Below are 23,479 nucleotides of genomic sequence, written 5' to 3'. Positions count from 1 at the left end.
AACTAAATATATAAATCGAAACGACTAACACTAAATATATATTAAACGAGGGTGGTGCTCACATAAGAAACTCACGTAAGGTATGTAGTATATCATTCCTCCCTATATTTATATTTAAGATAGTTTAGATATTACTGTTGTTGCAATTGAGGAGCAATATATACAATTACATATTACATGAAATAAGATATCCTAAGATATTCACAACTAAATCCATTCAGTTAATTGCGTAAATTACCTACTACTATAGGATGGGTAGTGATAAAATACAAACTTTATATATTGTACTCCCTCCGTCTCGGGCTACTCGCTCATTTCCTTTTCGGCTCGGAGATTAAGGAATGAGTGTATAGGAAAGTAAAAAATGACGGCTGTAGGTGAAATTTTTCAATATAGTGTCAACACAACACAGTGTAAAATTTTAATATTTTGATGTCAACACAATGTCTATATAATGTCAACACAACTGTTGACACGGTATCAACCATTGACACTGTGTTGATATTTTCTGTTGCTGTTATTTTTTCATCTGTTAACATTTTCTAAAGGTTCATATCATAGTTTGGAATTTGTACAATATTTAAAATTTGTATTTGATTACATCCCTACTACTATATCAATATACTCAATCAATCTCCTAAAAATAAAAACTTTTGAAACGATACGAGTTTTAATACAAAATTAGAAAAATAAGAGAGAGATAGAGAGATAGAGATAAAATTGTGTTAGTGGAAAATGAGTCTCACCTTATTAAAAAAAAGAAATATTCTTAAATTGAAAGTTTCTATTTTCAGGCAACAGATAAAAAATGAAATAACTTCTATTTTTAGGGGACAGATAAAATATACTCCCTCCGTATTTAAAAAATAAAAACATTTGAAACGACAAGAGTTTTAATGCACAACTGGTAAAGTAAGTGAGAAAAATTGGTATAGTATGAGAGATGAAAAGAAAAATGAGTAAATTAAGAGAGATGAAGAGAAAAAGTAGTTAAAGTAGAGATAGTGAATTGTGGAGTTCATATTATAAAATAGAAAGATTATAAAGTTTCTATTTTTAAGGAATGACCAAAAATAGAAATAGTTGCTATTTAAAAAAAATTGGAGGGAGTAACTACAAATTCGCACCTAGATAAATAATTTAATTCAATGTATTTCAAAATTTGAAAAAATAAGTCTGAATTAAATGCTGGCCAAAAAACCCACTTTAGAAAACCTCCTCCAATCCACACCGTGCGATATCGACAGTGGAGATTCAAAGTCTTAAGTGATCAAAGATAAAAAAAATAATGGTTGGAATTCGGAACAAAGATGATTAGTTTTGAAGCTTTGACTGGAGGAAATTAATTGAGTGAAGAGAGAGAGAGAGTGATTTTATCAGCATTTATTTTTCTCGGAATTTCTTTTCTACCTTTGGCCTTTTTTTTTTGGTTTTGCTCTCTCTCTCATTTCTCTCTCTTCTCTTCTCTTCTTTTGTTTCTGTTTTTGAACGCAGGGAAGAAAGAGAGAGGGAAAAAAAGAGAAACACATTTTCTCATTTCGTATTGTGGACTGTGCTCTTTGTTCGGTTGATTTGATTGGAGGTCGAAGAAGAAGAGATTTCCATCTACTTTCTTATTTTTTGGTAAATAAGATGAATATGATGCGGCGGCTGAAGAGCATTACTTCCGGCCGCTCCTCCGTTTCAGATCCTGTAATTTGTTTTCCTTCTTCAGTAATGAATTTTATTTTATTTTGATTATAATCAAAATGTTTTGCATTTTTGGATTTATTTGGCGAAAATGTTTGAAAATTTGATAGATTGTATTTTTGGTGGTTTCCATTTGAGCTTTTGATGATTTGTCCTTATATTCGATGTCATTTTTAGCATATATGTTATTCTTGTGTATAGAATTATATTACCACATTCTTACTTTCTTAGAGTTGATATGTTGATACGTGTGGACTTCTTCCAAAGTTGAGAATTTGATAACGACAGGAAAGCTTGTGATTTCGGTGGATTTTGTTGCGGTCTGGTATTAAGTGGCTCTTACTTGAAGCTGCGATTTGTTTTGTCTCCCTTGTTTAATCTTTGAAGATGTTTATAGTGAATAATCAATGATGCATTGGCATCGAATTTGGTAGCATCTGTAGGATTTTTGGAAAGGAAGTGGAGTGAATCACAAAAACATAAGCCAAATTCTAAAGCTTGATGATCTGTTTTTCTCAGGTTGGGGATTCTAGCACTATCAAGAGGGTGAAGGTGGATCAAGATTTCAATCAGAGACTCCCGTGTGGAGTAGAGGCAGTAGAGAACAGTATGAGGGATCCAGAGCAGCACAAAGCAGGTGAAGCTGTTGCTAGCACATCTAGTAGCAATCATGATAGACATGACAAGCTTGGTCACGATGAGCTTCCCAAGGAGATGAATGAGATGAAAATCAGAGAGGATAATGAGGAGAGTGTCAAGGTTAGATTTCGATTCTAGTTTTCTGTGAAATGATGTTAGTTTGATAGATAAGTTTGTTGACATGGGAACTGGTTGCTATTTCCAGGATGTGGAGCCGACAGTCATCAGTGGCAACGGGACAGAAACAGGTCAGATAATCGTGACTTCAGTTGGTGGCCGGAATGGAAATCCAAAACAGGTGATTGTGATTGTGCTTACTGGCTGTGGTTGATCATGTTAGCATTTGTTTAACATGAGTAATTGAGTATGTATGCATGTATAATTTTGTGATATCTTCTCCTCAGACAATGTCTTACATGGCTGAGCGAGTTGTTGGTTCTGGGTCATTTGGCGTTGTCTATCAGGTAATTTGGAAGAAATGTAGTTATGAGAGACAGTGCATTATATATTCTGGTGTCCTAATATGATTTTTGGTGTAGGCTAAATGCCTTGAAACGGGTGAATTCGTGGCTATAAAGAAGGTGCTTCAGGATAGGAGATATAAGAACAGGGAATTGCAGATTATGCAGTTGCTTAGCCACCCAAACGTTGTGCAGCTGAAGCATTCCTTCCATTCTACTACAGAGAAGAATGAGGTGTACCTTAATGTTGTTCTCGAGTATGTACCAGAAACTGTTTATCGGGCTTCCCGGCACTACAGCAGAGTGAATCAGCACATGCCTGTCTTTTACGTGCAGCTTTATGTGTACCAGGTACACTCCATTTCCTGTGATAGCTATTTGTCTTCTGAGTGGTTTCTTGTATGTTGAAATCATGGTTCCTGTTATTTCTGATCCAAAATTGCAGATATGCAGGGCCCTAAATTACATTCATAGAGTTATTGGAGTCTGTCACAGGGACATTAAACCACATAATCTACTGGTATATTATTCCTTATTTTTCAAATATAGCATTTTTCTAAGTGGTGCATGGTTGTTTCTGAATGAATTGAGGCTTTCTGCTCCAAAATATTGAAGTCTTGACATTTTCCGCTGCTCTATTCATTTATGGATTCACGTTGCCCAACTGCAGTGATTTTCACGCTCCTGCTAAACCAACAGTTGTTCATTTTCTCTTCTAATTTATGCTGCAGGTTAATCCGACCACACATGAGCTTAAGATCTGTGATTTTGGGAGTGCAAAGATGCTGGTATGTAAATCTCTGCTGAGTCTGAATGAAGTCTTACCAATAATGCTTGAAGGTCTCTCATTGAGATTTGTGTTTATTGGTTCAGGTACCCGGTGAACCAAATATCTCCTATATCTGCTCACGGTATTATAGGGCTCCCGAGCTCATCTTTGGAGCTACAGAATACACGACTGCGATCGATATGTGGTCGGCTGGCTGTGTTATGGCTGAGCTACTCTTGGGGCAGGTAGGCATGCATCTACTCTTTCTCTGCAAAACATGTTCTGCTTAGGTCTAGTTAGAATTAGTGATCACGTTATTTTGTACATGCAGCCTCTCTTTCCCGGGGAAAGCAGCGTTGATCAGCTAGTTGAAATAATCAAGGTAAGTTTGCATATTCTTTACACCTGACATCTTTTCTCTCGTTGCATCCGGACCCTCAGCTGTTAAATTTTGTGTAGGTTTTGGGTACTCCAACGAGGGAGGAAATCAAATGCATGAACCGAAACTACACTGAGTTCAAATTTCCTCAGATTAAAGCCCACCCATGGCACAAGGTTCGTGAAACTCGACTTGGAAGCTCTTTCCCTTTCCCTTCCCTGTTCAGATAGCTACGTACTATCCAAATACTCCATGTAAAATCACCATTGATGAAGTTATCGTTCACAGGTATTTAACAGGAGAATGCCTACTGAGGCAGTGGATTTGGTGTCGAGGCTCCTCCAATATTCCCCGACTTTACGTTTCACAGCTGTAAGTATTTCATCTTTAATACTCGTCAATACATACATACACGCATTCCAATTTCCATGAACTTGAATATGTCTCATTTTTCATTTAGTTGGAGGCTTGTGCACACCCTTTCTTCGATGAGTTGAGAGCACCAAGCGCAACCTTACCAAACGGGCGACCACTACCTCCTCTATTCAACTTCTCACCAGAAGGTGAGTGTTTCGCCTACACCCTTTAACCCTGAGCGCTATCTCCGCCTCTCGGTTGTTAACTGTTGGATCTTAATCTTGCAGAGCTGGACGGTGCACCTTGCGAGCTGCTGCAACGGCTCATTCCAGAACATTCGAGGAAGCAAACTTCGTGAAACCAGGAAAACTAAGGAGAAGAGATTGGTGATGGAGAAATTGGAGTTCATCAAGTGGATGACTAGACAGTTCTGATGAAGCACGATGAATGGCTGCTCGGAAATCCTCCTTAAACGGTGCTGACTGCTTTGTACATATGGTTGCTTGCAAACTGGAGATGGTTTTATTAATTTATCTCTTTTGTATTTAGTTCTTTTTGATCAAAATTTTGTTCCTATTAAAAGAATGAGATTCCCTTTTGCGCTTTCGTGATTCATTCGATTTGGAAGTTTCTACTCCCTCCGTCTTACTCTAAGTAGAACATTTTTATTTGGCATGTGATTTTGTACTATGTTGTTTTATGAGTTCAGCCGATAGAGAATAAAATAGAAAGAGTGACATTTCTATTTTAAAAAAGTTCTTGTAGAGTCGACATTCAAGAAATGGTATGTTATTTAGAATAATGGAGGAATAATAATGTAACACATCATCGTCATGAACTAAAATTAAATATAATTACTAGTATGACTATAGTTATGATAGTAAGTAATTTTAATTTGTAGAGGCACACCACTGGTACATTTTATAAATCACATAGTGTTTTAACATACAATTGGTAAAATTAGAGAGATAAAAAAATAATATGATTAATATTGTTTATGAAGAATCAATCATATTAAAAAAAAATCATACAGTAGAAAATTTCTAATTTTAAGGAATAAAGCAAAATGAAATAGTTTTTGTTTTTCGTAGACGAAGATAGTAGTCCCTCCGTCCCACAAAAGATGTCACACTTGTGGGACGATATGAGATTTTAGGAAGTTTTGTTTTGTGTGTTAGATGGAGAGAGAAAATATAATTTTTATATTAATGTAAGAGATAACTTTTTCAAAAAATGGAAATATGACATCTTTTGTGGGACAAACTAAAAGGGAAAGTGTGGCATATATTATGGGACGAAAGGAGTAAAATATTGATGAACTTTTTTGTTTTTTACTCCCTCCGTCCCTCAAAATTTGTCACTTATTTTCATTTTCGTCCGTCCCTAAAAACTTGTCACCTTTCACTTTAAATATTTTTAGTAGTGAACCTCACATTTCATTAACTCATTCTCACTCGATTATAAAACTAATATAGTATAAAAGTATGACTCCAATTCCACTAACTTTTTCGACCTATTTTTTGTTTCATTTTTTAAAACTTGTGTCGGATCAAATAATGACAAATTATTATAAAATGTGGAAGTACTATTTTTAGTCCATTATTTGATTCAATAGAATAAATTAATTACTCCATGGGTATGAGTTGGCGCTCAACCAATCATGTAATTCCACCATGGATAAGCCATTTTATCCTTTTCACTTTACCCAATCACGTATCACAACATGGCATTCAACCGATGTCGTCATGTCTACATCACTTGGCTTGACATTTTTTGGTACTCGTCCCTATTAATTAGGCCTTAGGGCATCAGTAACCCCGTCCCCATTTCCGGCCCCAAGTCCCCTCCACGTCGTCATTCCTCTACAGTTGCGGCCCAGGCCCCAACTGCTGTAACCCTGCAGGTTGCGGCCCGGACCGCAACTATTAAATGACACTATTCACAACTCCAACCTATTTTGAAAGTAAAATAAAAAATGTTGTAAATTTATAACACGGAAAATTTAATTTAATCGAATACTGCAAAATTACAACATATAAATTTTCAAACTGAAAATAAAATACATGAAAACATAACGTCAATGCTGGAAAACGTTGTTGCGAGTCCAAATTTCTTCGATTAGATCGGCTTGGAGGCGAGTGTGTTGTTCCTCTTGGCGCATCGCAGCTGAACGAGCCATGACATTGCGGATGTCGTGAGGAAGGCCATGCACGGGCGGCTCGGTGACAACGTAGTTACTCCCGGTGCTGGCGAGCGGATCGTCGCTCCACAAAGTGACGTTATCTTGTTCGTCCTCAACGATCATGTTATGCATTATGATACATGCATACATTGTGTCGGCAATGTTTGACCGCTGCCAACCACGGGCCGCTCCCTTCACGATAGCCCACCGCGCTTGGAGGACTCCGAATGCACGCTCGACATCTTTCCGAGCCGCCTCTTGCCTTTGGGAAAACATTGCCCTCCGATCGGTTGTCGGAGCCGTGATAGTCTTCACGAACACGGGCCATCGAGGGTAGATCTCGTCTGCCAGATAGTACCCCATACTATACCGACGGTGGTTGGCCGTGAACTCTACGTTCGGTGCTCGCCCAGCACACAAGTCGTTGAACAATGGAGACTCGTTCAACACATTGAGGTCGTTGTTGGACCCCGCGACACCAAAGTAGGCATGCCAGATCCACAATCTGCAATCGGCAACGGCCTCCAACACAATCGTGGGATGTGTGCCCTTGTGCCCGCTAGTGTATTGTCCTCTCCAAGCCGTTGGACAATTCTTCCACTGCCAGTGCATACAGTCGATGCTTCCAAGCATCCCCGGGAAGCCGTGGGCCCGCTCGTGCATGTCGACCAACTTGCTAACGTCGTCGGTCGTTGGCTTTCTCAAGTACGTATCCTTGAATGCTTCGACGACTGCCCGACAGAATCTAGCGAGGGACTCCCGTCCAGTAGGCTCGCTTACATGGAGATACTCATCGAACATATCTGATGTAGTTCCGTAAGCGAGTTGACGAATGGCAGACGTGCATTTCTGCAACGTCGATATACTTTCCCGGCCCACAGCATCGGTAGTTTGGCAGAAATACGGGTCACGAGCTACAACGGCGTTGACAATGCGTATGAACAAAGGCCTCCGCATCCGGAACCGGCGACGGAACATCTGATCACTCCATCGCGGATCTCTAGAGAAATAATCCGTGAAAAGCCGCAAGGCAGCTTGTTCACGGTCTCGGTGAATATACATCCGGGTACGTGGTATCCGGGTTCGTTGTTCGTTCCGAGCTTGAATAGCAGCTTGGAAGCGTTCAACTTCGTTGTTCATTTCTTCTTGGATTGCCGGTACCGCCTCTCCTAACACTCGGGTCAATTGATCTTCGAATATTCTTTGACGAGGAGGCATTTTTTCGAATTCTAGGAAGAGATTTGAAGTTGAATGTGAAGTTGAATGTGTATGAAAATGGTGTAGTATTTATAGAAAAAAATTTCGAATTTAAAATATAAAAAAAAAAAATTTGGTTGCGGCCCGGCCCGTCACCGTGCAACGCTGGGCCGGGACGCGGGACTTGCGGCCCGTCTCCGTGCAACCCCGTCCCGGGCCGGGACTCGGGACGCTCCCCAGGCCGGTCACGCGTCACCGGGACTGGCCTGAGCCGTGCCGCCCTTCCGTGTAATGCATGGGACGGGCCGGGACTCGCAATTTGCGGCCCGACCCCAAGGGTTACAGATGCTCTTATAGTGAATTTTATTGAATACTGTATTTATAAAAAATAGAGGAGGGAAAGCTTATAGTGAATTAATTATAAAGTTAAAAATTTAATTTAATTTAATTTCGCGGAACCGATAATTTGTTGTTCTAATAATCAGTCAGATAATTACTTTATTTATTTGGATTATGATAATAAACGCAACTTAATTTTGTTACTACTACATGTTTATCAGCACTAATCAAGAAAACCACATTCAAACCGATAAAATAAAATTCTCGAAATCTCTCACACACTCGCATCTGATCTTCATCTCTGACCAACCCAGCGTCATTACAACGTTCAAACAAAATTCCAATCAAGAAACACCGTCGCACTCCTCTCCCGCTCTCCGGCCAATAAAACGATGTCGTCTAGCGCTGAATCCCCGCCCCCCGCCGCCGTCGATCCAACGCCGTTACTGTCCGACCAGATCTTCCGCCCTCGCCGCCGCCCTCGCTTCCTCCGCCGCCCGCCCAGCCTCCGCGGCGCCGCTAACTTCCTCCGCCGCGCCAGTAGCCGGAGCCTCTCCATGCGCGAGCCCTCCGTTCGCGTCCGAGAAGCGGCCGCTGATCAAATCGAGGAGCGGCAGAGTGATTGGGCTTACTCTAAGCCGATTGTGATTTTAGACCTCGTTTGGAACATCGCCTTCGTTGTCGTCTCAATTTCGGTGCTGATTATGAGCCGGAACGAGATGCCTTCGATGCCGCTGAGGCTCTGGACTGTGGGCTATGCGCTGCAGTGCGTTCTTCACGCTGTGTGTGTTTGCTGGGGGTATATGAAGAGGTATTCGGAGCGGAATTTGGAAGGGGGCGGCGGACCTCAATTAGGGCATGCGAGGAATTACTCCAATTCGAGCTCCGGAAGTGATGATGTGGATTCTGGCGGTTATTTTTCCGATCACCGCCAAAGTGATGACGAATCTAGGTATAGTTTAATTTTGTGCTATCCATTTTTAGGGTTTCTAAAAATGTTCGATTTAGGGGAAAATGTTCTTATTTTAACCAGAGTTGAACATGTTGTGACTAATTTGAAAGAATTTGCAACACAAATTAGCAAGAGCTCAGTTTATGATTTGGTGATGATTGTGCCTGAAAAAACTATAGTTAGTCGAATTGTGTATCTAAGGTTTGTGAATTGGGCTTTAGATTTAGTCTTGTAGAACTTGTTTCAATGTTCAGTTGAGGAACTGTTGGTGCTTGATGAACCAAGAGAAGTTTGCATGGCAAGGTGCTGAGTGATTGCAACTTCTCTATTGATTGAATTAGTTGGAAGTAATCTTGCAAATTATAGAATTAATTTGAGTCAACGGCCTTAGTATACAAGTACTTATTTATTATATTCACCTGAATTAGTTGGAAGGAATGCAGTAGGGAGAAAATTAATTTGAGTCAATGGCCCCAGAATGCCAAGTGGTTATTCATTACATTATTTACTGGTACTAACAGCTTGATGTCCTTCACCTTTTGTCTGATTGTGTAGATATCATCCAAGAAGCTTTCCATTGACGATTTATGCTCCTTATTATCCGAATTAAATGACATGTATGATTAAAATTGTTAACTTGCTGATATTTTTCTTGCCAGCGTTGCTAAACATCTAGAGTCTGCAAATACTATGTTTTCATTCATTTGGTGGATAATTGGTTTCTACTGGGTTTCTGCTGGTGGCCAACGTCTGACTAGTGAAGCACCTCAGCTTTACTGGTTTGTCTATGCACTGAAGCTATTTCAGTTTTGCTTATGTCCAATATGTTTACGAATTCTCATTTTTTCCCCATGCAGGCTGTGCATAACATTTTTGGCTGTAGATGTGTTTTTTGTTGTCATTTGTGTTGCTGTAGCGTGTGTTATTGGACTTGCTGTTTGCTGCTGTCTACCTTGTATCATTGCTATCTTATATGCTGTTGCGGACCAGGTAGGATACATGCTAGTATCTTTTAGTTGCCGCAATCAGTTAAATTATGTCATTTTTAAACAGATTTTGCCCTTTCTTGTAATTAAGGATTTGACCTGACCAGTTTGACAAACTGAAGGAACTTTCCACATATTAACTTTCCACATATTTTTTATGATGTTACTAACACCAAAGTTTTTTGAATAAGTTGGGAAGGATAGTTTACCTACTGTTATGTGTTGCAGTAATAGTAAATGTTATCCGTGTACCTGAATGGCTAGCAAGTGCAGGCAGTTCTAATCTAGGGCGATATTAGTAAAATCCAAAAATCACACATAAAGAAAAGGAGAGGTGGAAAAAATATGAACTTTAAGCCCGTCTGGATGTCCTGCTATCGAGCCTGTTGATATTTTGTGGTCCCTCGTAATATCAAATGACTTTTAGACTTTTTGTACTTGTTAATGACTTAGTTCTGCCCTGAAAAATGAAGTGAATGTTAGGCCCTCCACAATGCTGTCACTATACCGTCCCTTAAAACACTATTTGCGGGCCCCATTGTACCTTTTTACTCCATCCCTTAACTAAGGGACGGAACCTGCAACCTTCCGTCCCTTAACCGTCCCTTAAATTACTATTCATTCAATTTCATTTTTTTTTTATTTTTTTCCACCAAATTCAATTAATAAAAACACACTTCATTAAAAATAAAATAACATTACAACATAAAATTCGTAAAAAATAAAAAAAAACATAATTAAAAATCCTAAAAAAATAAAAATACATAATTTAATTTCCTCCACCATAGTTTGCCCAAATGTGCTGCATGAGATCATCTTGGAGTTGGGCGTGGGCGGAAGAGTCACTTGTCCTTGCCCGAATAGAAAACCGTTCTTGTATAGACGGATGCACTCCACTTCGAGGCGGACTACTGGCGGTTGAGCTTCCGGGGGCTTCGGGGTCGAACTAATTTCTCGCCTCGGGTCCTTCGTCTTGGACAATCATGTTGTGCAAGATTATGCACGTATACATGATGTCGACCATGTTCTCCATGAACCACGAACAAGCCGAGGCTTTGATAATGTTGAAGCGCGCTTGGAGAACCCCGAACGCCCGCTCCACATCCTTCCGAGCAGCCTCCTGCTTCAGCGCAAAAAGCGCCTGCTTTGCGTTCACAGGCCTAGCGCACATCTTCACGAAGGTTGGCCATTTCGGGTAGATGCCGTCAGCAAGATAGTACCCCATTCTATAGCGCCGGTTGTTAGCGGTGAAGTTGATGGCCGGCGCTTTATCATCCAAAACTTCGGCGAAGAGGTCGGATTGCTGGAGCACGTTTATGTCGTTGTTCGAGCCGGGGACCCCGAAGTACGCATGCCAGATCCATAGCCGGTAGTCGGCGACGGCCTCGAGTATAACGGTGGGGTGAGTGCCTTTGTGGCCGCTCGTGTACGACCTCCTCCACGCTACCTGGCAATTCTTCCATTGCCAGTGCTTGCAGTCGACGCTGCCAAGCATCCCGAGGAATCCATGCACTTGTTCGTGAAGGCGGAGCAGGAACTGGCAATCTGTCGTGCTTGGCTTCCGGAGAAATTCGTCGGTGAAGGCTGCCCGGACGCATTTGCAGAATTGGAGCAAACACATTCTCCCAGTGCTGTCTCCAATGTGGAGGTATTCGTCGAACACATCCGCCGTTTGTCCAGTCGTAAGCTGACGGATTGCTGCAGTACATTTCTGCAGCGTCGTGTGGCTGGGACGGCCGGCGGCGTCGAACCTTTCTTAGAAGAACTCTTCCCGGCCCGCCAATGTATTTGCGATGTGGAGAAATATCGGTCGCCGCATGCGGAAACGGCGACGGAAGTAGGTATCTCCCCACACCGGATTATCGCAGAAGTAGTCGCGGACTAACCTTGCGACGGCTTTCTCCCGGTTACGATGGTTGTAAGTCCGGGAGCGTCTTTGGGGCGGCGGGCTTCCTCCGCTTCCCGGCGTCGATCTTTTTCAAGTGATTCTTCCATTATTTGACGCATATGCTCGTATGGATCTATGAGATCGATTAAATTTGGGAAAAGAATAAAAGAGAGATGATTTGAGATGAAAATTGGAGATGGAATGGAGATGATTTGGGAAGAATAGATGTGTAGTTGTGTGTGAAATGAGGATGAATTAAGAGTATTTATAGAGATAAAAAAAATTGGAAACGGCTATAAAAAACGGTAACATTACCATTTTCACAATTAAATTTTTTTTTTATTTCGATTTTTTTTTAAAAAAAATGAATTATTGCGTCAGCGTGACGAATCCCACTCGCATCGCCTGGGAGCTCGCCATGTCGCCTCGGCGCGTTTGCAATGGCCGGCTAGGCTAGGCAGTGCAGCAGCTGCTTCTGAAGGGTGTTCTTTCTTTCATTGACGTGTTTTGTACTTTTTGTTACTTTTAATACCATTGCTAATTGTGATATAACTTTGAAATGTTCTGCTTTGGCAGTTTTGATGACCCAACTTGTATTTAAACCAACAGAGAAATGGTGATGCCAGTATATGCCATAAATTATGTGTTCTTCTTGTTTGTGTTACAGGAAGGAGCTACTAAGGATGACATTGAGAGACTACCTAAATACTTATTTCGTAGAATCGATGATTTTGAGAAGCAAGATGGTGAAATTCAAGCATCCTTTGGTGGAATAATGACAGAATGTGACACTGACTCACCCATAGAGCATGCCCTTCCTCTGGACGATGCTGTATGTCCACCTATACTGTTTATACTTTCTGTATTGTTACTTTTTCAATCCAGATATCTCCTATCATATCATGGCATAACTCCACTTAAAGCATAGTTTTATGTGTCGTTACAGTAGTTGCTGTTGGGGGTGATTGGGATTTGCCTTTTATACTACATTAAATTGGAACACATCTGATTCTGACTAATCTTGCATTGGGATTGCAGGAATGCTGCATTTGCCTTTGTGCTTACGATGATGGAACTGAACTGCGGGAGCTCCCTTGCGCCCACCATTTTCACGCGGCTTGCATAGACAAGTGGCTGTACATGAACTCTACATGCCCTCTTTGCAAGTTCAACATACTCAAAAATGGCAACTCGAGTGGTAGTGAAGAAGCGTGATCATTGAAAAGGCTAACCCCATCGCTCTGGGCATTATTATTCTACAGTGCAGCCTGGATGCTGGTGTGTGGTCTCGCCCATGCCCCGACCCTTGATGCCCGTATATGGAATATACCTACTATATATATACATATACATACACATAGCCCTTTCTTGTTAAATATACACAACTGATGTTGTAATGTTGAAACCTTTTGTTTCCATTCTAAATTTTATAAATGTGAGCTACAAGAAGTGCCAGTTTTTTGGTTTCTCACGAGTGTTGCACTCTGTTTTGTAAGAGCACAACCATGTATTTACGCTGACGTCATTCGGTGATTTTATTTAAGTGCCATCACTTTTTATATTCTAAGCCTGTTGATTTCTCAGTGCCTACATTTTCCTTTTAAAACTCCTGAAAAATAGAAAAAAAATATATGTACTGAAACAGTAGTAGTAGTAAAATGTAAGTTTGAGAAATGACAAGTGATATTCATAAATATACATAAACTGAACATATATACTTTATATAGTTGAATTTAATAATCAAAGTGTAACACATTGTGATTGAACATAAATTTAATAATCAAAGTATAACACATTGTGATTTTAAAAAATCGTAATTATATCACAAACCTATAACCTATTAACCTTAACCACGTATATTTTCATGGATGAGATTTTACAAAATATAATACTACACTAAATCATTTCCTTGAGCAGTATTCCTAAACAAAACTAAAGTGAAAACTAAAAAAAATATTTTGAGCAAAAATAAGCTTGTTTGCACCAGCCGGGAATCGAACCCGGGTCTGTACCGTGGCAGGGTACTATTCTACCACTAGACCACTGGTGCTAGTTGTTCTCTTGTTTCTTTAAACTATATTTATTTAATAGAAACAAGTTCGAAGTTAAATTTCAATTCGATTATACTTTATTGTAGAAATTAAGCTTGCATAGATAGATTTATTAATCAAATTGCGTATGCATGGAGAAGTTGTTTTATCAATCAACAAAATGATTTAAAACCCTTAAATGAAACTTAAATAATAGTGAAAATTTTGTTACCTTCTTGAGTAATAGTCACAAACACTAAGAGCTTGAATGGTAGAACACGAAATGAAGATCCGGTAATATCCCAGCGGGTTACTAGCATTTACAGTTGTTAAAGCTTTATCTACTCCAAAAGTAGGTGGTATAATAACGCCTCTTTTCTGTAAAACATTGTAAATACCCTTTCTTTACCTCCTTTTTGTCGATGCATTGGCAAATATGGCGACGCAGCTGGTAACCAGACCGTGGGATTGGGTAGCGGAATTGGCCTTGGTGGCCGATTTCCTCGCCGACGGAGTAGTATTTTGAGGTGCCGAGGTCTTCGACTCCGATGTTGAGGGAGTTGAGCTGAGCGACCAGTGCGTCCTTGAGGCTGCTGCCGAAGTCGTCGGCTCCGGCTATGATTTTCAAGGGGTGGTTGGCAGCGACGTGATCGATTTGCGATTGGTATGTGATGAATGCTTCCCCAATTTTTGCCATTGCTACCCTCATTTTTACTAAAATCAAGATCAAGGCGTTTTTAGTCAATAGAATTGTAATACGGGGATATAATTGTAAATTGTAATATCATGAGTACATAATTGAACCAAACAAACTATAACAACATTTTCATGGTTTATAATCTATGTAGTGGACCGGAAATTTAAATACCACATTATATGCTAAACCTTGTCAATGGATATTGTGAACCAAACGTAGCCTAAATATAAACATTTTCTCACTTAACACTCATAGTCATATGATCTAGTTGACAAATTAAATTCTTCAACTAAATTTTATTCAAGTGATAAGAGATTAAAAATACTAGAGTGTATTAAATTTGAAAGAGCATACGACGACGTATGAATTATGATTGCGAAGTTGTAACTCTATCCAGTCTGGTCTCATCAGCAAGCCAGAAAATCAAGAATGTCATCTCCTTCTGGGCTCTCGCCCCTCCCCTCGAAACCTCTGCTGCCGCCGCCTCGAGCCACTTCCTCCGCCACTCTCCTCCACTTTCCATCCGACCATCAATATGCTTTCTCTTCCAGAGCCTCCCGCTTCAAGTGCTCCGCGGGAGACGCCGGCTTCTTCACCAAACTCGGCCGCTTAATCAAAGAAAAAGCCAAGAGCGATGTCGAGAAAATCTTTTCTGGATTTTCTAAAACTAGAGACAATTTAGCTGTTGTTGATGAGCTTCTGCTCTACTGGAATCTCTCCGACACCGACAGGGTTTTAGATGAACTCGAAGAGGTCCAAGAGCACCCCCATTTTTTTTAACATTCTGGTTTTGACATTACCAATATTCCTTGCTATCTATATTTGAATGAGCATTTGTTGTCATGTAGAAAATGTGATTTCTGCACATTTTTAGATTTCTATTATTGATATTTTGTTCTATTATCTTCATGTGGATGTATGGAAAATTGATAACTTTTCTGTTTTGTGTAGGTGTTGTTAGTTGCTGATTTTGGACCCCGGATTACTGTAAAGATCGTTGATAGCTTAAGGGACGATATATACGCTGGCAAGCTCAAGTCGGGGCCAGAAATCAAAGTAATCATTTTGCAGATTTATAATCACATTAGTGAGAATGATCAGTAATGTTATGTTTCTCAATGCATTCACATTAAGTAGACTTGCCTCTGTGATTTCTAGGATGCTTTAAAGAAGAGTATATTGAATTTGTTGACGGCAAAGGGACTTAAAACCGAGTTGAAGTTGGGCTTCAGGTCAGAAGTTAGTTTTAATAACAATGCTCGTACTGAAACTCTGTTATAGGTGGCTAACATATGCTTTTCATTAGGAAACCAGCTGTTGTCATGATAGTTGGTGTCAATGGAGGTGGTAAAACTACATCTCTTGGTAAGTTTATTAAAATATCATATTCATGCTGTGAAAACAATTTTTCTGCTTTCAAAATGCATTCCTCCTTTTACCCGATTTGCACATGTAGTTAGGATTAAATCTTGATGGTTAGTTTGTGACCACAGTCGTAGTCAATTATCATGTTTGTGCTCGTTGGTTGGTGGCCGGGGAGAATTTCTTGCCCCGTTTTCTATGTTAAATGACTAGCCATTGAGTTGCTTAATATCGATGGGGCACCCTTGTGTCTATGGCGTGCTATTTTCGTCATTCTAGAATGACTTCTGTGTAACTTTTATGGTGCTATCCATTATAAGTCTGTTGTTTTTCTGACGATTCTTTACCATTGATAAATAATATTGAGCTTCGATTCTTTTCTTGATGCAGGAAAGCTGGCCAATAGATTTAAAAATGAAGGGACCAAAGTGAGTTGATAATTTCCTTGTTGCTATCAGATCAAAAACTTGTAATGTCATCAAATGCTTTGGTCAATAACTGTTGATTTTTGAAGTGACTCCATATGTGCGTATAATTCATGTGATTGAGTACCGAGTATGCTTCTAAGACGCCTTAGTTGTTTTCTCTTCGAGGAATTTTTTTGTAGAAAAATGTGTTGAGCTACTCGTATGCGCTACTTAATTAGATTTCAAACTTGGATATTATCTCTCATTCCGTCGGGTACTTTTCAAAAAATGGCAGGTATTGTTGGCTGCTGGAGACACATTTAGAGCAGCTGCAAGCGATCAATTGGAGATATGGGCTCAAAGAACGGGTTGTGAGATCGTCGTAGCTGGAAATGAAAATGCAAAGGCAGCTACAGGTAATCGGGTGCCTGTCTACAGTTGAAATTTTACCAATGCAGTGGTCTATTCCAACACATGATCTTGAAGTTTTCATGAGTAGTTCTTTCGCAGGCTGTTAAACGGGGTAAGCTAGAAGGTTACGATCTTGTTCTGTGCGACACCTCTGGACGTAAGTTTGATTGCCTCATTTCACTTGATGCCCCCCTGCACTTGGTGCGAGGCTCTTATTAAGATGATATTGCTTATCTGTAATTTACAGGTTTGCACACTAATTACAGCCTTATGGAAGAATTGATTGCGTGTAAGAAAGCTATTGGAAAAGTTGTTCCCGGTGCACCCAATGTTAGCACCTCCTCGTTTATTCAGTCTCGTGTTATGTCCTGGGAACTTTTTGCAGAAAAATATGTTATAATCATGATTTCTCGATTTTGGCAGGAAATCCTGCAAGTGCTGGACGGAACAACTGGTTTGAACATGCTTCCACAAGCAAGAGAATTCAACGACGTAATACATCTCACTTTATTATTGAGCAATATTCTGATAGTTTTTTTAATAGTTCGACTTAGAGGGTGTTTGGCTACGGTTACTTTAGACAACTTATAAACTCCAACAACGTATAAGGTCGTTTTTTAAGATGTAATATCACAAGAGCTTATTTCGCCAAACACTTGAATGCCAGGTTGTAGGAATTACTGGTTTGATTTTGACCAAACTTGATGGCTCAGCAAGAGGTGGTTGTGTGGTAAGTTTTTCAACGACGTTAGGTTTGCTTTCTATAGAATGAAATTCTTGTACGTTTTGTCCAAGTCACTAGTAACGTAAGCTGCTATTCTTTTGTTTAATGTATTGGACTCATAGGTGAGTGTTGTTGATGAGCTCGGAATACCTGTGAAGTTTGTTGGTGTCGGAGAAGGCGTGGAAGATCTCCAACCGTTTGATGCTGAGGCATTCGTCAATGCAATATTTCCATGAAATTTTTTCAGCGAGAGCCATCTGTTTACGTGGTCTTTGAAGAAGCTAGTCTTGACAAGCAGCACGTGTATATTTAGATCGAGTTTCGGGGCCTTTTTTCATTGTAGATTTGTGAATTCTGCAACCAGATCAATAGCCTGATTAATAATCTTTAGAAAGTATATTATCTTTGTACCACTTCCAATTTCATTTCTAGAAATTGAGTAATACTTGTAATGCTTTTTGTGGAGCTGACATTCAAGTCTTCAAATTATGCAGCATTTCTATTCTTGCTTGAAATATGTAGTATGTAGGAAAGATTTTAACGCACTACTTGTTTTGCAATTGTAACACTAAGCTTTATACACCATATTTTTAGAAAATACTAAGTTCTATAGCTTTTTGGAGGATGAAATACTAATCCTTTGTGTCCAACTCTTAGCATTTCTTAAATAGTCCTTAATTCACGCCGTTGCCCCATGCTCGCCCCACGCCACAGGCACGTCCCGTGTGCACATTTAACAACACTCTGTGACGTGCATTACCATTGTTTACTGATGTGTAGGTGTTCATTGGTATTGTTTGCTAAATTTGTATTGTTCCAACCTTTTATTTACATCTGTAATCCGTCAGTGTTTGAAGATTTCAATTTTTGTTTGTTTATTACTACCTGCTTAACTTGCAAAAGCTAATCTTATTAAATATCTAAACTAATCGTATTCTTCCACTGAAATGGACCAAAAAAGTACTACTCCATCATAGAAGCAATTTCAAAAGCAGGTAGAGGCAAGAAATTTTTTGAACATGGAAGTATAGCCATTGAAAAGCATCTAGATCATAAGCCATGAGTATAAACATATACCCCTTCCGCTTTGCTAGTAGAGCTAATCGAATGTATACTGCATTAATAATGACCCATTTTCACCCGATAGATGTCAAGTATGGGATTGATAATCTCACAAACTTGGCATGGGCATATTGTAGAATGTGGCACGAGTCAAGAATGCCAGCCGCCTTGATTCCTTTAGTCGGAAATTAACTGCAACCACTGTTATGTTTCTCCCGCTCCTCACTACATTCCCATCAATGATAACTTCAGCCTGTGATATGAGGCACGAGTCAGCTGAGGACAACAGATTCAGTTATAATTTATGTTGAGTGTATACTACCCTAGCCCACAATGTACTTCGAGAGAACCAAGAAAAGCATGAAGCCATAAAGATGCTGGCTGTGAGACTAAGAAGAATCTTATGTGTAACGTTCACATTCACTAAAACGGAAATGAGATACTGTTGCGATTGCAGGTAACAGCAACTACAAGAACATGGAGGAGAGCAAGACTAAAAAAGTAGCATCCAGGCCACTATATATCTTTCTATCATTTCCACCTTTCAGTGCCAATATATTTCAAAAACTAGTGCCATAGTAAAACAAGCATTCATATTTATCTTCATAAGAACTCACATTATGTGGAGCAGCAGAGAGATATGAGAGGCCAAGTTCTCCAAGGAAGAGATCTTTGTCGTCTCCAACGACTGTTCTAGCACAAGCAATGGCAACCCTCTCAGCAACAGCCCCAACTGCACCTCCATGCATTCCACCATAAGCATTCTACGTATCCAACCAGAATAGTTCACAGTCAAGTGAGACAAAGTCACAAAAATGAGCTCGACTTCTCAAAATGATCCACATTCACGCCTTATTTACAACATGAAACAAAACAAGCTAGAATGATGAATTTCAAGAAATTAGCTTACAGATAACCATCAAATTACTTGCAGAAGCCAGGGTATCAGCTGAGAATTCCATATTGCATGAGCTGGGCGATGATCATTTCTAAGTAACCATATCTAGCTCATAGTAGCTCTTAACTACTCAATCACAATCGTGTTAAATAGCAACCATCTCGTTTAGCAGATGAGGTAAGAAAAACTAATTTATAAGCAAATTTGATGGTAAAAATTACAAGATCAAGTAAATTCATTCCCTCTCCAAAAGCATCAGAGGACAAATAAAACCTAGTATGGACCATCAAACTAGGTGCTTAACCTTTCTTCCCAGTTAGTTTTTCCCCAATTTCCCAATTAAGTTTGTGTAACTATGGACAATTTGGAGAGCCGCAGAGATAATCATACAGAAAATTCGAGAATCGATTAATTAACTGTACCACCAAATAGTAAAGTGGTATAGATTCAGAGAAATCGGCAGAAAGGATTACCAAAATTGGAGCTTTGAGATGGAGAAAGCAGGAGATTTTACCCCTTTGGATAGAGGTAACCTTAAGAAGTCCTCCGATAAGGTTGGAGAAAGAGTCGTCAACGTTGTGTTGTGGTTTGATAGTTTGAGCGGCTCCCATACGCTTCAAAAATTCAGCGACTACTTCGCAGTATTCTGTTGGTACATCACTGGAGACTGAGGCAGCTGCCACCGCCGGAGATTCTTTTATTGTGCTCATTCTCCCTCCCTCCCTCCCTCAATTCCAACCAACCACTTTCAACCCGTGTCTATTGGCCTATTTTGGATACCTGAGGCAGATAATTGAGTGTCCGATATTGATCGAGTTTCGAGTGGTTTCTTTTGTAGAAATAGTACAAGTAGTGTGACAACAATCATCAAGGGTAGACCAATCTATTCAAATTGAGTTGAATTTGAATCTTAAATTTGGTTCGGGATTTTTTGTGGCTTTAGATTGATTTTCTTTTCCTTTCTATATTTTAAAACTCAACAAACCCACAATTAAAATTAGATTCTTTTTTACTAAATATGTGATAAAATAAAAGTGTAATGTGTTTGGGCTTCTCTGAGTTTTTTCACATGTACACATAGTAAATTGTTTGAAATTGGTTCTAAAATTTTGGGATTGGTATATTTCAAATAATTCGGTTTGATTCAAATAATTTTTTTTTAAATTCGATTTTTCAAAATAATTTTATGAAACATTTCAAACCAAAATCTTAGTAGGTGTTGACAAATTAAACAAAATTACATGGTGTAATGGTGTAATGAGAAAACTAAAATCATTATAGAATAAGTCTAATGACTACTTCATATAATCAATTAGTTTTTGGGTAGAATCCTACGAATAATTTCTTCATAGTATCAGAGCACGGATTATCGACTGTAGGCTAAATTTAATTGACCTAACAATATATCTGTAGACGGAAATTGAAAATTAATTGTCCCAACAATATATCCAGGGTTTAAATTTGAGTAATTTGGATAGGGGTAAAGCTATGTGGCCATAATGTGGCTGACCATAAATGACATTTCAGTAAATATAGGTATATTTGGATATTAATAATTTAATTGTCTCATTTAATGCTTAATTCCGTTGACAATACTATCCTTCGTCTTTAATTGTAGTTTCTTTTTAATTTATTTATTCCATTCTTTTTTAGAGTAATTTGTTACTCAACTTTTTTTACTACTTTGTTTTTATTTTTATTATAGTATAGCATATTTAGGAATAAAGAGGGAGAAATTAGTGAGTAGACTGTGATGACTATGTGGAATTACATTTTCTTATTAGTGAGTAGTATGTGATATAGTAACACCAAAGTTAAATGTATATATATTATATTTAAAGTTAATTATAAATTTTAAAATATAGTAAATAGTTATATTTGAATTATTTTGACAAATTATTATTATTATTATTATTATTATTATTATTATAATTATTATTATTATAGTATCAATTTCACTATAAATTAACAGTAAATTAATCTATAGTATAACTATTTGAATTGCTTTTATATCAATACACTATTGTATTTATATGCAGTACTAGTTTTACACCCGTGCTATGCACGGGACAGAAATTTTTTAAATAATAAAGATATATTAATAGCTAAATATATTAAAATAAAGTATATAAAGTAAATAATCCCTAATAAAGTATATAGAGTAAATATTTCGGCTGCCATATAGAGTAAATAATATATAGTATAATTAAATTATTTTATTAAACAAGTGAATTTAAACATAAATACTCACTAATAATAGAATTAAAAATATCAGGAATATATTTATTATGATTCAAATTTTATTATTCAGTACATACTATTAAATAATCTGAATAATTTTTGTTACCTCATTTTGTATAATCAAAATATGTACGTGTTTGATTACAAATAAGTGCATGTTGATTACTAAATAATTTTATAATAATTAAAGATTAGAATAATTAAAATTGATAAAAATAATTAAATTACGTAACTAAAGTGTATTGTTAAATACTCCATATTCTACTACTACATAAGTAAATAAATACTCCATATTCTACTACATAAAGTATTTAATATTTGAGGATAGATTAGTCTTTAAAAAATTGTTACTCTCTAGATGCATCAATTTCAACTATTAAGCATTAATTGCACAAAAGTTTAATAATATTTTAAGATTATGGCTGACCATAATATGGTCATTTAGCATCACCCTTTGGATAGAGGGTGGTTGGTTTAATTCGATTAAAAAAAAAGCCCAACCCCTTCGAAGTTCACCTTAAGGGATTTGAGGGATAGGACGCAAAAATAACAATAGTAAGGATAGTTCACAAACGAGTAGAAAGGGGGAGGCTGTAAAATGTAGCGCGACTCAAGTAGAGCACTCGCCCCGTTTCCACTGCTCCGAAACTAACTTCAACTATTGTCCGCTTATTCTGGCTGCTTACCACAGACGCCTCCACAATCACTTGTGCCTGTCACACAAATTAATTACTTGTCAAATCTGTTCAATTAATTATAATTATAATGTGGAATTAAACTCACATTACGCGGAGCTGATGAGAGATAAGAGATGCAAAGCTCTCCAAGGAAGAGATCCCCATCTGTCCCAACTACTGTCTTAGCACAAGCAATAGCGACCCTCTCTGCCACTGATGCTACTGTAAGCCCATGCAGCCTACCAACTCCATTCTACATATCCCATCAATTTCAGCAACAAGTAAACAGAAAAGATAAATCAATTAACCAGCTAGGATGCCAATTTTATAATCAATTACACAATTACTAATAAAAGGTGGTGGGTGAATTCTATTGCAATTTTAAGTTACATATACATTCCGAATCAGATCTGACACAAAAAAAAAAGTTATATGCAGTCAATTTCAATTTGATGTAAAAAAGGTGATTAGATTGGGTACCAGAAGGGGCGGTTTAGCAGTGAGAATGCAGGAGATTTTGGCCTTGTGAAGGGAGCTAAGTTTGAGAGCTCCTCCTACAACTTTGGAGTAAGCGCCCTTGACGTTGTATTCTGGTTTGACTGAGCTGAAAAGCCCCCATTCTTCCAGAAATGCCATCACTATTTTGTAGTCCGTCGCCGTAATTTCGTTGCTGCTGGTCGCCATACTTCTTCTCTTCTTCTTCGTCACACTCGTTTATATACTCAAAACGAGTAGTAAGTGAAAGCGCGTCATTGTCATGCTACTTTGGAGTTATTCAATTTTTTCAGAGAAGAGTTGACAATTTTTATTTTCAGAGTTTTTTTGTCTTCTCCTTGTTGAATATTTTGTGACTTAATTTGTTGTGTTGCCACAAATATATTACTGAACAAAAAAATTCATTTCATATAATAGTTGATCGTATTATCTTGTATAATCATCAACTATAATCATAATGTGAAGTCTACAATTTTGAAAGACATATACCCTACAATTGGTTTTTTAAGTGTGGATGTGGGAATGAGTATAAAAAAACACTATATTTAGGTGGGATGAGATTAGTGAGGATATAATCATTCTCATGCTTACTTTTATTTGACGATGTCTATAATTAATTACTAGTAGGATATTATTA

The 23,479-nt window shown here is 38.4% G+C and overlaps 5 protein-coding genes and 1 non-coding gene across 7 annotated transcripts; 3 read left to right on the top strand and 3 right to left on the bottom strand.

Annotated features, from left to right (window-relative positions):
- The first annotated feature begins 1,296 nt into the window (after positions 1 to 1,296).
- LOC121792563 (shaggy-related protein kinase alpha-like) lies at positions 1,297 to 4,928 on the top strand. 2 transcript variants are annotated; one of them, XM_042190554.1, is made up of 13 exons: positions 1,297 to 1,692; positions 2,209 to 2,448; positions 2,534 to 2,626; positions 2,733 to 2,792; positions 2,868 to 3,140; positions 3,235 to 3,309; positions 3,521 to 3,577; positions 3,663 to 3,803; positions 3,890 to 3,940; positions 4,018 to 4,113; positions 4,226 to 4,309; positions 4,398 to 4,500; positions 4,582 to 4,928. In XM_042190554.1, the coding sequence occupies exons 1-13, from the start codon at positions 1,633 to 1,635 to the stop codon at positions 4,650 to 4,652; spliced, it is 1,404 nt and encodes a 467-aa protein (XP_042046488.1). In that variant the 5' UTR covers positions 1,297 to 1,632; the 3' UTR covers positions 4,653 to 4,928. The 2 variants fall into 2 exon arrangements, with proteins under 2 accessions (XP_042046488.1, XP_042046489.1); XM_042190555.1 differs by lacking the exon at positions 1,297 to 1,692 and adding an exon at positions 1,946 to 2,014.
- Positions 4,929 to 8,244: 3,316 nt separating this feature from the next.
- LOC121792564 (E3 ubiquitin-protein ligase At1g63170-like) lies at positions 8,245 to 13,405 on the top strand. Its single transcript, XM_042190556.1, has 5 exons — positions 8,245 to 8,964; positions 9,624 to 9,743; positions 9,822 to 9,954; positions 12,506 to 12,670; positions 12,877 to 13,405. Exons 1-5 carry the CDS (start codon positions 8,405 to 8,407, stop codon positions 13,051 to 13,053), a joined length of 1,155 nt encoding a protein of 384 aa, XP_042046490.1. The 5' UTR covers positions 8,245 to 8,404; the 3' UTR covers positions 13,054 to 13,405.
- A 412-nt stretch (positions 13,406 to 13,817) lies between these two features.
- On the bottom strand, positions 13,818 to 13,888 carry TRNAG-GCC. Its single transcript has one exon. It is a non-coding gene; the product is annotated as a tRNA-Gly (tRNA).
- Positions 13,889 to 14,930: 1,042 nt separating this feature from the next.
- Positions 14,931 to 17,984, top strand: LOC121792566 (cell division protein FtsY homolog, chloroplastic-like). Its single transcript, XM_042190557.1, has 11 exons — positions 14,931 to 15,318; positions 15,517 to 15,621; positions 15,724 to 15,797; positions 15,872 to 15,930; positions 16,318 to 16,355; positions 16,630 to 16,750; positions 16,834 to 16,902; positions 16,993 to 17,075; positions 17,169 to 17,237; positions 17,413 to 17,475; positions 17,592 to 17,984. The coding sequence occupies exons 1-11, from the start codon at positions 14,995 to 14,997 to the stop codon at positions 17,703 to 17,705; spliced, it is 1,119 nt and encodes a 372-aa protein (XP_042046491.1). The 5' UTR covers positions 14,931 to 14,994; the 3' UTR covers positions 17,706 to 17,984.
- Positions 17,985 to 18,452: 468 nt separating this feature from the next.
- On the bottom strand, positions 18,453 to 20,246 carry LOC121765653. Its single transcript, XM_042161854.1, has 3 exons — positions 19,903 to 20,246; positions 19,149 to 19,295; positions 18,453 to 18,784 (listed from the first exon to the last, which is right to left on the bottom strand). Exons 1-3 carry the CDS (start codon positions 20,137 to 20,139, stop codon positions 18,641 to 18,643), a joined length of 528 nt encoding a protein of 175 aa, XP_042017788.1. The 5' UTR covers positions 20,140 to 20,246; the 3' UTR covers positions 18,453 to 18,640.
- Positions 20,247 to 22,236: 1,990 nt separating this feature from the next.
- LOC121779422 lies at positions 22,237 to 23,031 on the bottom strand. Its single transcript, XM_042176755.1, has 3 exons — positions 22,828 to 23,031; positions 22,454 to 22,600; positions 22,237 to 22,383 (listed from the first exon to the last, which is right to left on the bottom strand). The coding sequence occupies exons 1-3, from the start codon at positions 23,029 to 23,031 to the stop codon at positions 22,237 to 22,239; spliced, it is 498 nt and encodes a 165-aa protein (XP_042032689.1).
- Positions 23,032 to 23,479: the final 448 nt, after the last annotated feature.

The sequence above is a fragment of the Salvia splendens genome, chromosome 2 (assembly GCF_004379255.2).
Source record: "Salvia splendens isolate huo1 chromosome 2, SspV2, whole genome shotgun sequence".
NCBI classification, from domain to species: Eukaryota; Viridiplantae; Streptophyta; class Magnoliopsida; order Lamiales; family Lamiaceae; genus Salvia; species Salvia splendens.
The sequence above is the reverse complement of the archived record's forward strand: the minus strand, read 5'-3'. Positions and strand labels throughout refer to the sequence as shown.